Genomic DNA, 14,953 nt, shown 5'->3' with positions numbered 1-14,953 from the left:
TCTGTTCTTCTTTAGAGCTGCTTAAATATACTAAATAAGATGAACATTTCCAAATCAATTGTAAAAGTTTATTGCATCGATTGTAAAATACAACACCCCAGGCTTGGGTAAATATTTTTATATAAACACACATTTCTCCACACATGACAATAAAACAAGAATATCACTTTTGTTTTTAAACAAAAATAGTTTTATTTTAAATTAAATTAAATTAAATTAAATTAAATTAAATGAAGAAAACTTAAATGTCCACAACCTAAATTTGATTAGCAGCCATCGGTAGGTATACCTACTGTAACCCCCAACTCTTCTACAATATCTATTTGTATTCAGTGTGCTACCTGACAGACAGAGATGTCAAAAAAGTTCAAAGTTCAAACCAACAGGAACAATTTCTCAGAAAAGTGCCCTGAATTTAGGGCGACGACATGATCCAAGTCCACCCAGAGATCACCCATTTCAACATCACCTTCGAAGAGTTATTTGTGTTTCTGTGCATCTTGGAATTCAGTGTAATTGTGATGGCTCAACATGTTCAGAATGTAATGTCTCGTTGTGACCTTTAAGCCCAACAGGAGCTGGAACTGCCTGGTGGTAAACTCAGCTCATAACACTTCTCATGTCCAATTGAATGTATAATATTGAAACCTCAAAAACAGGACTATGTTTTAAGTAAGTTCTTATTAAAGACAGTCATTCCTTAAATCAAATGCACAAGAAACAACATGTTCAAAATCCACATAACCTCAGAAAAGACCAGCCACTTTTTCCAGTAGGAATCGGGTAAAAACAAAGTTCTCCCAGTTTAGTTTTCTGTGACAGTACAGAAACATTATCACTTAGCCTCTTCACCTTCAGAGCCCCTCTGCTTCATTGCCTTTAGTGAATAGAAATTAAGATATACATATTAGTATTAACAATTCACCATATAAAGATGTGGAGGAATGGGACAATATAATACCTGTTTAAAAATCTGAAGACCAATGTAGTCCTTCGCCAAACTTCTCAGGTTGGACTTTCCACCCAGCTTGCATCTGACATAACCATACAAGTTGGCCCATTGTAAAACCAAGCCCATCAACACGACAGCCTGTGAGACAAAATCACAAACATTATCACAAAACGTCATTTCCCATTTCCTTACATAAAACTGACATCCATTCACAAAAAAAAACAACAACAAAAAAAAAACTGACCAGCCATTTAATTTTTAAGGAGAAGACGGCGCTGACCACCATGAGGATCCAGAAGATGGGGCACACGACGAGCCCAAGCCAGAAGATCCGTGACTCAGCGCTGGTGGCGTTCACACTGTGCATCTGTAAACAAATATAAACAAGGTTCTGTCATGTCCAATGACACCACTGTGTCACATGACAATGCAGTTGTTTCATGTAACACTACCCCCTATTGTCCATGCTGCTTCATTACACTGTAAAACAGTTAAAAAAACCATGGTCCAGTTTAACTGGTCAATTGCCTGTGAGGAGGAGTCCGCAGCAAAACTCAGCACATGGCTCTTCTACTTACCTTCTTTGACTCAAACACCCAGTGGCTCTTTCCATCTTCATCCACTTGATTCCACCAGCGAAGGCCAACCAACAACCTGCCAGATACATTCTTAAAGAAGAGGAAGAGAAACAGTGTGAATTAACTCTGATTTGATTTTAGTCTGTTACAAACTCCAGATGCACTCACTGGCCACTGTGTTAGCTGCACAGAGCACATAATACAGTAGGAGTGGCATCCAGTGTGGCCTTATGCTGCTGTAATGCATCTGCCACAAGGTTTGATGTGACGTGCATTCAGAGATAATCTCCTGCATACTGTATCATGGTTGTAAGAAGTGTTTATGTCAGTTAATGTCGCCTTCCTTTGGTCCTCTACATGGTCTTCAATGTTTGCCCAGAAAACTGCTGCTCACTGGATATTTTCTGTTTTTCAGGTCACTCTAGCGCAAACCCTAGAGCAGAGGTCTCAAACTCGCAGCCCGTGGGCCAAATGTGGTCCTCGAATTGATTCCATGCAGCCCGCCACTTAATATCATGTCATAACAGGTTGTATCTGTATGCTGTTTTTTTTAAATTACGATCCATTGCAAGTTTGAATCTTTTTCACGATTGGACCCCTCCTGACCAGACTAGACGCTCAGTGGCCCCCAGGTCATTTGAGTTTGACACCCCAAACCTAGAGAATGTTGTGTTGGAAAACCATTTTAGGTTCATTATTTATGTTAAAACACAAGCTGAAACACTCACCTTGACAGTCCAGAAGTCACATGACAGCAGCAGAATGATGGCGACCATACAGGCAATGAAACGGCTGCTAATGAAGTCACACAACAAGTACACCAAAATGGCACTTGTTCGGAAGAACAGGTGGAAGAACGAAGCCAGAGGATGCCTGACACAAAGACGGAGGCTTTTAATCTTTACAGATTAAATGGACGTTGGTCAGAATACGGGACAGGTGTCTAGTTAGCCATGAAAGTTGCAGATCTTACCTAATTTTCGACTTCCTCCGACTGTCGTGGTCGTGCTCTTCGCCGAAAAGTGGGGCGTCCTGAGAGTCCTGGAAAAAACAAAAGCATTTCCTGGTCACAATAACTACTTGTTTCCTTTTAATTGCAATTTACGTCTCGGAAATGACCAACGTTTCAAGTTTAAAACATCACTTTATACTCGCATCGTGTTCAAATAATCACAATGTTCTCTTAATCGACAGAAAATCCAATTTAAGATGACTTACCTGTCGCAGCATTCTTTGACTGGGATACTTCAGGATGTAGTTTCTGGTGACGTGGATGTAAACAAACCCTTGTGCGAAGGACCCCAGGTGAGTCAGGCTCACATTTGCCTGACTGAAATGTCAGCCCTGTGTGTAGTCATATACTCTAAGTAAATAAGTACTCATGGAAATACGTTTTTTTTTTTTTTTTAATTTTCATTGTGCTTCCATTACTCATACTTTACATTAAAGTGTTTGTATCTTTTTAATTTATTCTCGTTTTGAAGGTGCTTAACCTTATTGTATTATATATTAAGGTGCTTGAGTTGATCTTATTCTTATCTTTTACTTTTTTTTACTAAGACAGAGCCTCACGGAATTTCATTGTATAATGAAAATAATTTATTGCATTTTAGTAAAAAAAAAAAGGTTTCTTTTTAATTCGTCATTTTATCAAAGCTAGCAATTTGTTACAACCTACACATGTATGCATATTTCACACAACTGAAAAATGCTCAAGTCCAGCGTTAGTTGATTATTAATTCAGAGGAGAAAAAAGCGGAAGAAAGAAATAATGTTTTAAATATATATTTCCTTTGGAAACAATTATTACAATTATTAATTTTCTATCAATCAAAGTGATGAAATATTGTGCTCTAACAAATATATACCTTTAAAGTAGGCTAGAGTAGATTTAGCTGATTATTAATAATAATACATTTTATTTGAAAAGGCCTTTTTGAGGACACAGGGACATTGCACATTAAAATCATAAGGCATAACATAAGACAAAAGCAACAACAATAATAATATTTAATAATAACACAATCTTTTCATTCAGCTGTTTTATTATGTGCATTCACAGCATGAAACATTAAATTGTTCAAGATCAACATCAACATGAAAAAAATTCGGAATACATTTTCATCTTCGTCACATTTACAGGCTGTATGAGCAACAACACGGGATCATATTCTTCAGTCAACATCTACTTGAAAAAATAGTGAAAAATAATGACTTTCTTTTGTGGAGAAATAACAAAAGCATGTTGGAAACAAAGTACCTCTAACACGAATATAAAACGGTTTCATAATTTCAAAAACAAACAAAAAACATATAGCTTGACAAACTGTTGTGTTACGAGGTCAGAAAAACCTCAAACAGACTGGCGACTGAATGCATGCGGTAAAAGATGCCAAACGGAAGGGCAACGTTGACGACAGCCGCCCATATGTCAAAGGTGAAGAATTCCGTTTCTGCGTCGTGGTCGAACTGAGGACGAGCACCGAATGCTGGCATGATCCACAGCTGTAGATGCAAGAGACAAGAGAATGGGTTAAAGGGACATTTTGTGAATTTTTGAGTGGCGCATTTGAGGCAGGGAGGTGGAGTTTCACTCACAATGACGTTGCCCAGCAGCAGAAATGCACAGACCTCCTTTAACACCCGCCTCTTCCATGACAGTTTGTGTTGGTGCTCGGTCGTGTGTCCGTGCGCAATGTGCTCTGCGGTTACTTCGCCGGCCTTTTTATCCATGTTTGATTCCTCGTGGCCGCTCACATCTTTGCCTGGCTGCAGCACATATGGATTTGAAACCACAGTGACTGGCAGCAGCTCATGGTAGGGCTCCCGATGCAAGCCTTCGATTAAGAATAAGTTCTGCAGGCCCAACTGGATCACCATCAGGATAGCCCAAGTCAGATTAAGCCTATTTAAATAGCCTTTGGCTCCGGTTTCTATCATGGCTATAATAGTGAAATAGCTGATGATGAATTGTCCCAGTGAGGCTCCCACCAGCAGCCCCACATCCAAGTTACGTGTTGGATTTTTATCAGAATTATGCTCCCTGTGGTCTGCTCTGTAGGCTACACAGCCGATCACAGTGGCGACGGACATCGTGGTGACTATGACTATGTTCATGGCAAAGTGCATCATCATGGCTCTGTCTTTTACACTGTCGTCCTGGCTATCGTTTACCATCTCCATCTCATATGCTATAAAGGTTGCCAGACCTGCTATGACTATGAGAACTCCTGTCACAGGACCAAGAAATGCATCTTTCGGATGAATTTTGAATTTGTGATGGGGGTGATCATCTACTACTCGGCCTACATTTTTCCACATGACATAGGCCATGGCAGAAGCAAAGAGACTGTACTCGATATTGAAAGGGTACAGATAGTAGTAGGCCGATTTGAAGATACTACATGAAGTGTGGCTGCACTTGCAGCTGCTGTCTCCATAACCTGCTGTAAGACAGAACAGAATACAGACAGTGAGATGTTTTATTCTGTGTTTTTGTGTTTTAGTGACTGAATCTACTTATTAGGTTAATTGGTTACCTTTACTGATGTACATGTTTCTTCCGGAGAGTTTAGTGGTGTTGCTCTCATAGTCGGGAATGGTTGTATGGTGAACTGATTCCTCAGTGACCGCTGTCATCCACACGACCAGGTTTGTGGAGAGGGTGAGCATCAGCCCACAGCTACATTGAGGATGAGGGGGAAAAGAGAACATTTAGAGATCAGAGTATGATCTCTAAATGTATGACAACTAACATTTTTGTTTTTTCATATATATATGTATATATGTATATGAAAAAACAAAAATGTTAGTAGTCATAAACCTAGACTGTAGGATTTGTTTTCTAACCAAAGATCATTTCATTTATTGAGAAACTAGACACATAGATAATGAAAATAAAAGGTTGAATGCAATACATTCCTACAAAACACATTTGTAAAGGGTATTTACAAAGACAGTGAGAGATGGGGGTGGACAAACAAAACTGCCACCTACCGTGTTAAATTCCTTTGCAGCTGCACACAGTCCTTTGCATGGAGCCAAAAGAAGCATGTCTGCAAAATAGTTCCAAAATGATCTTAATGTTCTACAAGCTCAGAGACTTTAGTGGCCTATGTAACATGCTGGTATTTCGGACGTGTTTACCTGCACAAGTAAAAAAACGAATTGCACCACAGGGAAAGCAACCTTAACGCCAGAGTCACAGTGGAGGTAGCCCACATAGCTGGCTATCTTGAAAATATCCATGATAATGCTCAACAATCCAAAAAGCACAAGTCCCCCTGACAGAAAAAGAACACAGAATAGGAGACACATTTAATCCCACTGACACTTTGCAAGTAAAATACTAATATTGTAATAATAATTCACAATAAAATGTATTTACCCCTGAGCCATATCGGTCCAGCATGGGAATCCTTGAAAACAACAGCATTTTCATTCCTGGCCACAAAGATGGAGTAATAGATCATCCAGGTGGACGTGAGGATGATAAGGATAATTTGGAAAATCTGCAGGTCCGTGGTTTTGATGTCAATGTCGTTGTGTGCAGTGCCACTGGCCAAGGCACATCCCGGCAGCAAAATGTTTATACAGATGACCACAGACACTATCCATCCCCAGTTTCGGCTCTTCTTGCTCCCAGCTGCGGTGTGAGAGACGTTCAGATCGGTGTCACACGTGACCGATGCTTGACTCGTTGCGCTGATGTTATTGGACAGATGGACTTCGACCTCCTCCATCTCCTTGTCTTTGGCCGTCAGTCTGCATGGTTCACAAGGATTGCCCTCCGTCAGACAGTGGCATGGAGGACCCGTGTTTAGACACATGGTTCCTCTTCCTCAGATCTGTTCACAAATGAATAGTCTGTCCCATGCATCTGGCTGCATATGAGACATTACAGGTTTAACAGCTACACCCACTGGCTGGCTCCCTTTAATCACAGATCCCGCCCAAGTGAAACTTTTCCATGAACACAAAGTCAGCGTAATTGTCACCCTGTCAGTGCTACACAAAAGAGCAGTTTCAAATAAACAAATGGGATTTAATTTCCTCCTCTTGTGCCCCTTGTTTTGACAAGCAATGCATGATAACAAGGCTGTAATAAATAATAATCCACATGTTAATGTGGATTTACGAAACAACTGCCCTGAAAAAGTTGCCAAAATGTTGCTCTCCGACTCTGATAAAATGTGAAATAAAATTTGTAGAAATTTAACACGTGAACAACAGTAATAATATATATACATATATATATATATATATAAATGCTTTTACTCTTTGCCAAGATCAGGCAGTTCAACAAAGCAGTGACCTTATAAAAATAAAGAAAAGGTTTCAGGATACATGTAAGCTTACCTGATGTAGTCTGATCCTAAGCATCAGTCTGGAGCAGAATGAGCATGGCTTTTATACTCCTCCAAAGCCACAGTTGTTTACTGTACAGAGTCATAAATGTCAATAAATCTGTTATTAACAAAACCATATTATCCCCAAACACAGCGTGTTGTGCACTAAATAGTCTTGTGAAGTTCAAAAGATGTTTCCAAGAACAACATTTTCTTACAATGTCCCAAATACAAAAACCGGTTCCTTTTCATATGAGCAGCAGGTTTTTTGATTTTGGGCAAATAGATTTTAAATGTCAGTCTCTCACATTAAAGTTTTAGCAGTGTGCACAAAATAAATGTGAAAGTCAACATGCAGACTTTGGTCATCAAAAAAAGAAGAAGAGTTTGCGGTGTAGGTTTGACTGCATGAATCCATGTTTTACCTCATATGACCTCAATTCTCTCAACAGGTGTAGCGCACATTATTTTTTATTCAGTGCTGGAAGTTGAATACCTTGGGGTCTTAAATACTATTCAGACATGTGCCTGTGGCTATCCCCTCACAGCAGAGTGCATAGATGACTGACCGCTATCTTTTCCTATTGTCATGCAAGTTTCACTTCATACCATACATATCTGCATGGGGACCTCAGTTTCTGAGTCACTGGTTAAGCATGGTCAGGTTAGATCAACGCCACAGTCACATACTTTCAAATGGCAGCAGGTTTTTCTTCAATTCTTCCACCAGTTTATATAAAGATACATGCCAAAGCATTTTTTTTAATCCAAAAATGAATGTGTGGACAGTGTGCACGCAATGAAACTGATAGTCTGTGGTCAGTGCCGATTACTTTGGCTTTCTTTGGAGCTTTTAGGCAAATGTATATCCCTTTCATAGGGGTGTGGCTGACTGCAGTGGTGCTTTTTTTTGTTACAACTCCATCAGGAAATACTCCATTGTTCAACCTTAAAATTGCCTATTGTGTCTTACTAGCAACAAGTTCAACATTAGAACAATGGTTTATTGAGAGGAACACGGAAAAATAAAGACGCACAATGCGACAGTAATACTGTTACACTTTCAAATGTGTTCTTAGGTTCCTGCACAGTAATGCCATTGCAACTTGCAATGAATAATCCAGTCCTCAACTATCTATTGAGTTAGTTTGGAGGAGTAAAGGACAGTTTGTTGAAATTCGTTATACATTCAAATATAAATATTTAGCTTTAGATTATTATGGAATAAAAATGTAAATATTCATAACACCCCAATGATTCTCATTTAAGCCACTTTTAAAGTGTCTTGGAACCCACAGGACATGAACAGGTGAGTCAAAGTCACGCGTCTCTTGTGTCATATGGGATAAGGGGAACAGAGACAACACTAAACAAATGCATCTGTGGTCACAAAATGTTTACCCTCTTTCCCCCAGACGTGTTTGTTCCGAGTCTGTTTTGGCCACCGGGAGCACTATGAGCGCGCTGCGCGCACAGCGGCGTCCCTGGATACCATACCAGCGACGCACTCTGCCGGTGTGGCTCCTCCACCACCGACGAGGAGCTACTGAAATAGGGACACCGCGGGGCAAAAGGGGCTCTTGAACCGTTTTGCGCCCAACAAATGCCCGCATGACGACGACGGCGATGATGGTGGACTTGGTGAAGCGTATTGGAGCCGAGCAGGGAGGACTAATTCTGCACCATGAATGACAGGTACCACAAGGCGGCCCGGGACGGCTACCTGGACCTGCTCAAGGAGGCGACTCGGAAGGATCTCAACGCACCGGATGAGGATGGCATGACACCGACATTATGGGCTGCTTATCACGGCAACCTGGAGGCTCTGCGGCTCATCGTGGCGAGGGGGTGGGTGGAAAGTTTATGAATTAGGTAGTATATGAGTGCGCAAAACTGAGTAACCAGGGCAACGGTTGTTATGGGTTTGTTAGGGGACGTTAGATTGTAGTAATATTATTTTTTTTGGTAGTAATTCCATGGTAATGGAACACGTTTGTTCATTCATGCATGGACATTAGGGAGGATGAAGTTCCATAATTGTTGAGTTAATAATTGTTGATTCGGATTCCCAAACATGTTCATAGGTTTACACTGAACATACTAGTAATTACTAAGATATTACCTGAACTTTGGAAATAACACAGTATTTTTGTAATATTACCCCCCACATCATGCATGATTTCCTAAACTGCATGAAATAACATTGGGAATAAGATGGTACAATTATTTCCCATTACAAATGTATTACCATACTACTAACATGTTCTGTTATATAGCGTTACCCAAACACTACATCATGTTCAGTAACCCCTGTATAAAATTATTTTGGACAGCTCACTGAAGCTATGGCGGTCTGAACACTCGTCATATTATCAATCTTAGAGAAACACACAGCTTTGTGTCCTATAAGTTCATAGTTAAAACTTCAAGATTGCTTTTGAGGTTTTCCATCATGGTGATGGTTCTGTAACTCCTTGTGGAGGTCATACATATAGACACACACATATATATATATATATACATATGTTGGTTATTACTAATATTATTATGACTAAAGATTGGACTCTTCATTTCGGAAACAATGCAGGCTTTCATGCCATTTTACACAACAACAGTGATCAAGGTCACAGAGTTGGTGCAGCTGACTCTCCGCTGTCATCTACACAACATCCACGTTGATTTAAAAACAAATACAAGACACACTCCAACTCAGAGAATGGGTTGCAGTAGGTGTATCATCTTATTTCAGAGAAGTGTAATTAATAATCATAAACACTGCACATTTTATGTATTAGTAGGGGCCACCGTGGCAGATAAATATGATACAGCCGTGAAGACGTGCTTGCGTGGGATTCGTGGTCAGTTGTAATGACAAAACATCCAACAGCCCATTCGTCATCTTCCCATCTTTTCTGGCTGATCTGATTTGCTTGCGATTCAGAAAAATTGGCCCATTATCAGCTCACTTAATTGACTCAAGTTCAGTGAGAGGCTTTTAAGGTCACTATCTGCAAAGTGTCACGATGTTCCTTCTTGTTTGCTGTGCTATGTGACAAAAGAAAATTCACCATTTCCCACGGATTGTGAGTATGAACAAGGCTCTGATGGTATCTATCTCACTGGGACATATTGGGTCTGCATGTATTGATAGCACCAAACATAAACTCTTAGTTTGACATGAGGTCCTAAAATGAAACATTAACAGCTGTCATAATGTTTCGCAGAGGCACCAGACTCGTTAATGCCGCTTCATAATTCCATGGGAAGGTGCCATGCTTGCCTATGTTTGGGGAAATATATTGTATTGGGTCGTCTTAAGTAATATCAAGCTGTCAAAGGAGGGGCAGATAAAAGCAGCCCATAATGTGATAAAACGCAGGGCGGGAATAAGTGAGCAGAACTATCACAGCCTGCGGTCAGCATTTTACTAGGACATACATAAATTATGACACATAAAGCTGCCATGGTCGATGATCCCATCTGATGACAAGCGTATTTGAGTAGTGAAGGTGATCAATGTTTCATCTTGACATAAAAATAATGTACTTAGCGAAGCACTGTTTGTCTTGTCTTGTCAGTTTATAGCATGGTAGGACATTATCCTATGTTCCCTCATATTAGCCGGGTTGGCCGTGTCATTCCTTTGTTTGATCGTTGTTCCTTGGTGTCACTTTTTGGGCTGGTCGCCACACACACTCCATCATGGACTCATCATGCGTTCCGAGAGGCGAATTCTGTCTTTTTTGGAAGTGTTTAAACATAGACCTGTAAGAACAGAGGGCTGAAATCAGAGTTGGACTTTCCCAATCGCTGCCCAGGTTGGGTCTGGCAGAGCTGACACACATTCCCTGTGTGAAAACATTACAACACTGTCCATCAATAATACATCTGCACCTCAACATCAGCTTCATGTCCATCACATCAAATATTTAGCAGTCTGTACGTGGCAGCTTTGGGAGGAAGGAGGAGACTGGACACAACACAGTTCAGTAAACATGTCAACTCCAGCTGTAACAACAACTAGAGGACCCTAAACTATAGTTGAAGTTAAAAAGGAATTACATGCCCACATGTGCAAACAATCTGTAAATCATAAATAATCCTGTTTACATTTGAACATCTATGATTATACTTAAGAAATATTAGTTAGAACAGTATTTGAGTCATGGGAAAGCTTCGGTAGATTTAATTTAATGGAAAAAAAACCAAAACAAGTAAAGTACCATACACTGCTGTTGTTCATGTCATCCCACCAGCAGTAAACACATCATGTTTTGACTCATGGAATTCAGCATGACATCACTATTCATGTGCTATTGTGTTTTCTGAGTAAAGTGCAACCTAGTATTCAGCCTTCTCTGAAACTGGATACAGGTAGTGTAGAGTGGTGCTGGCAAGCCTGTGGTCATATTACAGGCCTGCAGCAACAGTCCAGCACATGCAGAGGTGACGCTGAGGTCTTAGGCTGTCAGCCAAAGGTAAATATTGCTTATATGCAAAAAAAAGTCCTTGCCCTGCGCAATTATAAATGTGTTGTGCATTATTCTTTTTAATTGATGACCTATGGTTGGCCAGCCATTGGCAGGTCAGTGCTAAAACCATCAAAAATAATATACTTTCGGTAAGTCATATTAACAGTGGACCAAAGAGGGGACCTTTATCCATAATCCATCTCAAAATCTGAAATCTGAGACATGTTCTGCGGGAATTAAGGTTGTATCTCATATGTTTCTCATGACCCACAGAGGAAACCCTGACAAGTGTGACATATGGGGGAACACGCCACTCCACTTGGCGGCCGCCAACGGTCACCTCAACTGCCTCTTCTTCCTCGTGTCTTTTGGTGCCAACATATGGTGCCTGGACAACGACTACCACACGCCGTTGGACATGTCCGCCACAAAGAATCACATGGACTGCGTCCGCTACCTGGATTCCATCGCGGCCAAGCAGACGGGCCTCAACCCCAAGCTGGTGAGCAAGCTGAAGGATCGGGCGTTTCGTGAGGCCGAGCGGCGAATCAAAGAGTGTATGAAGATGCAGAAGAAACACCACAAACGCATGGAGCAAAAGTTTCACAGGGAGGCTTCTGAGGCCTCTGCATCTGACGTCATGAGTTTCTCCAGCTACACCGGCAGCTCTGTTAGCCATAAGTTGCGCAACTTCAATGCTGCTACTGTCAGTGTGCCATATTCACAGGTCAGGAACTTTTTATTGGAATGTAACCACATTACATTACTGCATTTATTTCACTTTTGATACGTCTTTTCCTAAAGGAATGACATTTCCGCAATTCAGTTTGTCACCAACTGCATAATAATACTGTTCAGTGCTATATTGCTGACAATGCTAACAAGGGCGTGTTTATCAGGTAACGTTTTTAACTCACATTAATGTTCAAAGTAGCTAATTAGATTTAAACATACATTATAACTGAGTCTAAAGGAAAACATGTTACTTTAATCTTAACTTTTGGCTACAAACCCAGTATTGAACAGATGGAAATGTTGGCCTGAAACTTTCAAGGCTTTTAGAGCATACTTCAAATGAAAGTAATCAATGTTTAATCACAACGCTTTTACAATGTAGAAATGTACTGGCTTCTTTATGAGTATTTACTGCTGTATCCCTATCCTGTTAGGCTACTTTCCATGCCACAAATCGAGGGAAGACAAAGATCCAGAAGAAGCTGGAGAAGAGGAAACAAGGAGATGGGACTTTTAAAATCTATGAGGACGGAAGGAAGAGTGTGCGCTCCCTCTCTGGACTTCAGCTTGGCAACGATGTCATGTTTGTCAAACAGGGGACGTACGTGAACCCAAAGGACCGGGGCCGCCGCAACATCCGCGACATGTTCCCCAGAGACAGCGACGATGCCATTTCGCGTGCCATGAGCGAGCCCGATCTCCATGGGCCTGATATGGACTATTCTGAGATCAGCACTGACTCTGGACATGATTCCCTGTTCAACCGTCCTGGTTTGGGCACCATGGTGTTTCGGAGGAATTATTTGAGTGGGGGGATGTTTGACCTTGGTGGTCGGGATGAGGCCAGTGGAGAGATGTCAGTGAGATTACGCAGTCGACTACAGCAGTACCCGAGTCAAGACCAAGATAGCATTGGCAGTGCACGCAGCCTACAGGAGAGGAACGTAGAGGATCTGCCCTGGGATGAAGTCGAGTTAGGGCTGGATGATGATGATGAGCCTGAAACGAGCTCTCTGGAAGTCTTCCTGGCCACACAGAGCATGAGCGAGTTTTACTCAATATTTAAAAGAGAGAAAATTGACCTGGAAGCACTGCTCCTGTGCTCTGACTTTGATCTTAAGAGCATCCACATCCCCTTAGGGCCGAGGAAAAAAATCTTGGATGCCTGTAAGAGGCGGCTGGAGACGATAGAGGACCCCGACTGTATCGAGGACACAGAACTGTGACTGCTGAGGTGGACAGACTGGTCAGTTTTATAGTTCAGTAAGGAAGGTATCGTAGCAATGACGTATTGTTTAATAGGTTGTCTCCAGCAGGAAACTCCAGCACATTGGATTTGATAAATATACGGAGGAGTGCCAACTTTCAACGTGACCTTGAGTCTGCATGGAGTTTTCTATGGAGGACGAACCTCCATGAACATAATCACAATAAATATATCAAGTGGGCTTGCCCATCAATACATTGCTCCTTAGCACATCCAGTGTTCAGATCTTTAACTTGTACCTCCGTTTGCAGTCAGTATCTTGTGTCATTGACCCACATTATCAGGAAAACACAGCTCTGCCTGGCATCTGCAGTTATCAAGGAAACACATGCTCATTTTGTATTCAGGTCAGATGACTTCTTCCAGTACGGAACAATGGTCCTTTAGTCATTACTCAGACAGAATAGATAGTAAACATTCAAGCTATTAAGTAACTGGTTTTCAATGCAGCGCTCTGGAGTTGTGTTCAAAAAAGAAGAAGATAAAACTGTGCAGATGTGTCTACTAAGTACAGTGAACATGGTGCAGTGTTTAGAGAATGTGTTGGGAGTGTGTTCACCTCTCGTTTTCATAAGTGACAGTGGCTGTGGATGGTCCTCGAGCCTTAAAGTGGACAGTCAGTGGACCACTGTAGCTCAGTGGTAATAAAGCACGTTGGTTGATTGGAGATCCCCGTGCTGCATGGTTTAACAATCTGAAAGACTATTATAGAGTGTAGTGCTCTACTGTTTCATTGTATGCCATGTGGCATAGTTAACAAAGAGTCTATTGTGGGGTCTGTGTCCCCGTAAATGTGTTTGCCCCTGTGGGGTAAAATCCTACCATCTTATGTGCCTGCATTGCTTGTGCCTGTGCATACAAGTGTCTTTTTGTCTCCAAATAAATCTATGACGTTAGCTTCACTGTAATTTTTAGTATTTAGTTTTCATCCAGAGCCACTTGGCTGTTGCCGGTCTATTGCGTTGCCAGTCCTCACTTGCACTGCAGGCCAGATTTGTTGATTTTTATTACACAATTTAATTACTTATTTTGTTAGTCTTCCAATTTTTTACGTAGTTTGTAAAAATAACATCATTTTACACTTGACCATACATTGACATATGCTGGGTTTTTTTTTGATTCTATATACGAATACGAATGTTTTAATGCTGTAAATAATTTAGAAATCCATATAATTTGCTCTCTTTACTGAACCCTACCTGCTATATTTCATCTGCACAGACACTCAACATGAAGAGTGAAATGTGCCTTTTAAATAGCAAGGCCATAAACACCTTTAAAGGAGACTAGGACATTAAGTCCTGAGTCACATTTCTGGACATGTGAGAGAGAAAAGATGTAATATTTATTCTAATATTAAACACACATGAAATATTATGGGTTTTATAATGCTGACATGTAAATTAAACCCACGTTTTTAATGAATTGAAACTTTAGATGCTAAATAAATTAGAAGAAATTACAAAATAAAGCTGTATATACATCATTAATTGTATAGATGTATGGGCTGAGAAAGTTTGGCATTGGGCAATTACTTCTAAATTTTAAGAAATAAACAAATGCTTTCTCATCAATCTACCACTGGAGTGTGGCTAATGCTC

The 14,953-nt window shown here is 40.7% G+C and overlaps 3 protein-coding genes across 5 annotated transcripts; 1 reads left to right on the top strand and 2 right to left on the bottom strand.

The window, feature by feature from the left end:
• Positions 1 to 216: 216 nt before the first annotated feature.
• On the bottom strand, positions 217 to 2,800 carry zgc:112148 (uncharacterized protein LOC550424 homolog). Its single transcript, XM_044051709.1, has 7 exons — positions 2,749 to 2,800; positions 2,504 to 2,571; positions 2,259 to 2,403; positions 1,531 to 1,620; positions 1,197 to 1,319; positions 962 to 1,090; positions 217 to 877 (listed from the first exon to the last, which is right to left on the bottom strand). Exons 1-7 carry the CDS (start codon positions 2,758 to 2,760, stop codon positions 836 to 838), a joined length of 609 nt encoding a protein of 202 aa, XP_043907644.1. The 5' UTR covers positions 2,761 to 2,800; the 3' UTR covers positions 217 to 835.
• Positions 2,568 to 14,930, top strand: ush1ga (Usher syndrome 1Ga (autosomal recessive)). Its single transcript, XM_044051701.1, has 4 exons — positions 2,568 to 2,835; positions 8,294 to 8,726; positions 11,624 to 12,077; positions 12,520 to 14,930. Exons 2-4 carry the CDS (start codon positions 8,563 to 8,565, stop codon positions 13,309 to 13,311), a joined length of 1,410 nt encoding a protein of 469 aa, XP_043907636.1. The 5' UTR covers positions 2,568 to 2,835; positions 8,294 to 8,562; the 3' UTR covers positions 13,312 to 14,930.
• On the bottom strand, positions 3,558 to 6,909 carry LOC122785755 (proton channel OTOP2-like). 3 transcript variants are annotated; one of them, XM_044051694.1, is made up of 7 exons: positions 6,889 to 6,909; positions 5,918 to 6,413; positions 5,677 to 5,813; positions 5,527 to 5,585; positions 5,070 to 5,212; positions 4,129 to 4,976; positions 3,558 to 4,035 (listed from the first exon to the last, which is right to left on the bottom strand). In XM_044051694.1, the coding sequence occupies exons 2-7, from the start codon at positions 6,357 to 6,359 to the stop codon at positions 3,865 to 3,867; spliced, it is 1,800 nt and encodes a 599-aa protein (XP_043907629.1). In that variant the 5' UTR covers positions 6,360 to 6,413; positions 6,889 to 6,909; the 3' UTR covers positions 3,558 to 3,864. The 3 variants fall into 3 exon arrangements, with proteins under 3 accessions (XP_043907629.1, XP_043907631.1, XP_043907630.1); XM_044051696.1 differs by having other exon boundaries at positions 4,129 to 4,973; XM_044051695.1 differs by lacking the exon at positions 6,889 to 6,909 and having other exon boundaries at positions 5,918 to 6,461.
• Positions 14,931 to 14,953: the final 23 nt, after the last annotated feature.

Source organism: Solea senegalensis, linkage group LG19, assembly GCF_019176455.1.
Source record: "Solea senegalensis isolate Sse05_10M linkage group LG19, IFAPA_SoseM_1, whole genome shotgun sequence".
Classification (NCBI taxonomy): Eukaryota; Metazoa; Chordata; class Actinopteri; order Pleuronectiformes; family Soleidae; genus Solea; species Solea senegalensis.
Note: the sequence above shows the minus strand (reverse complement) of the source record. Positions and strands in the feature narration are given on the sequence as shown.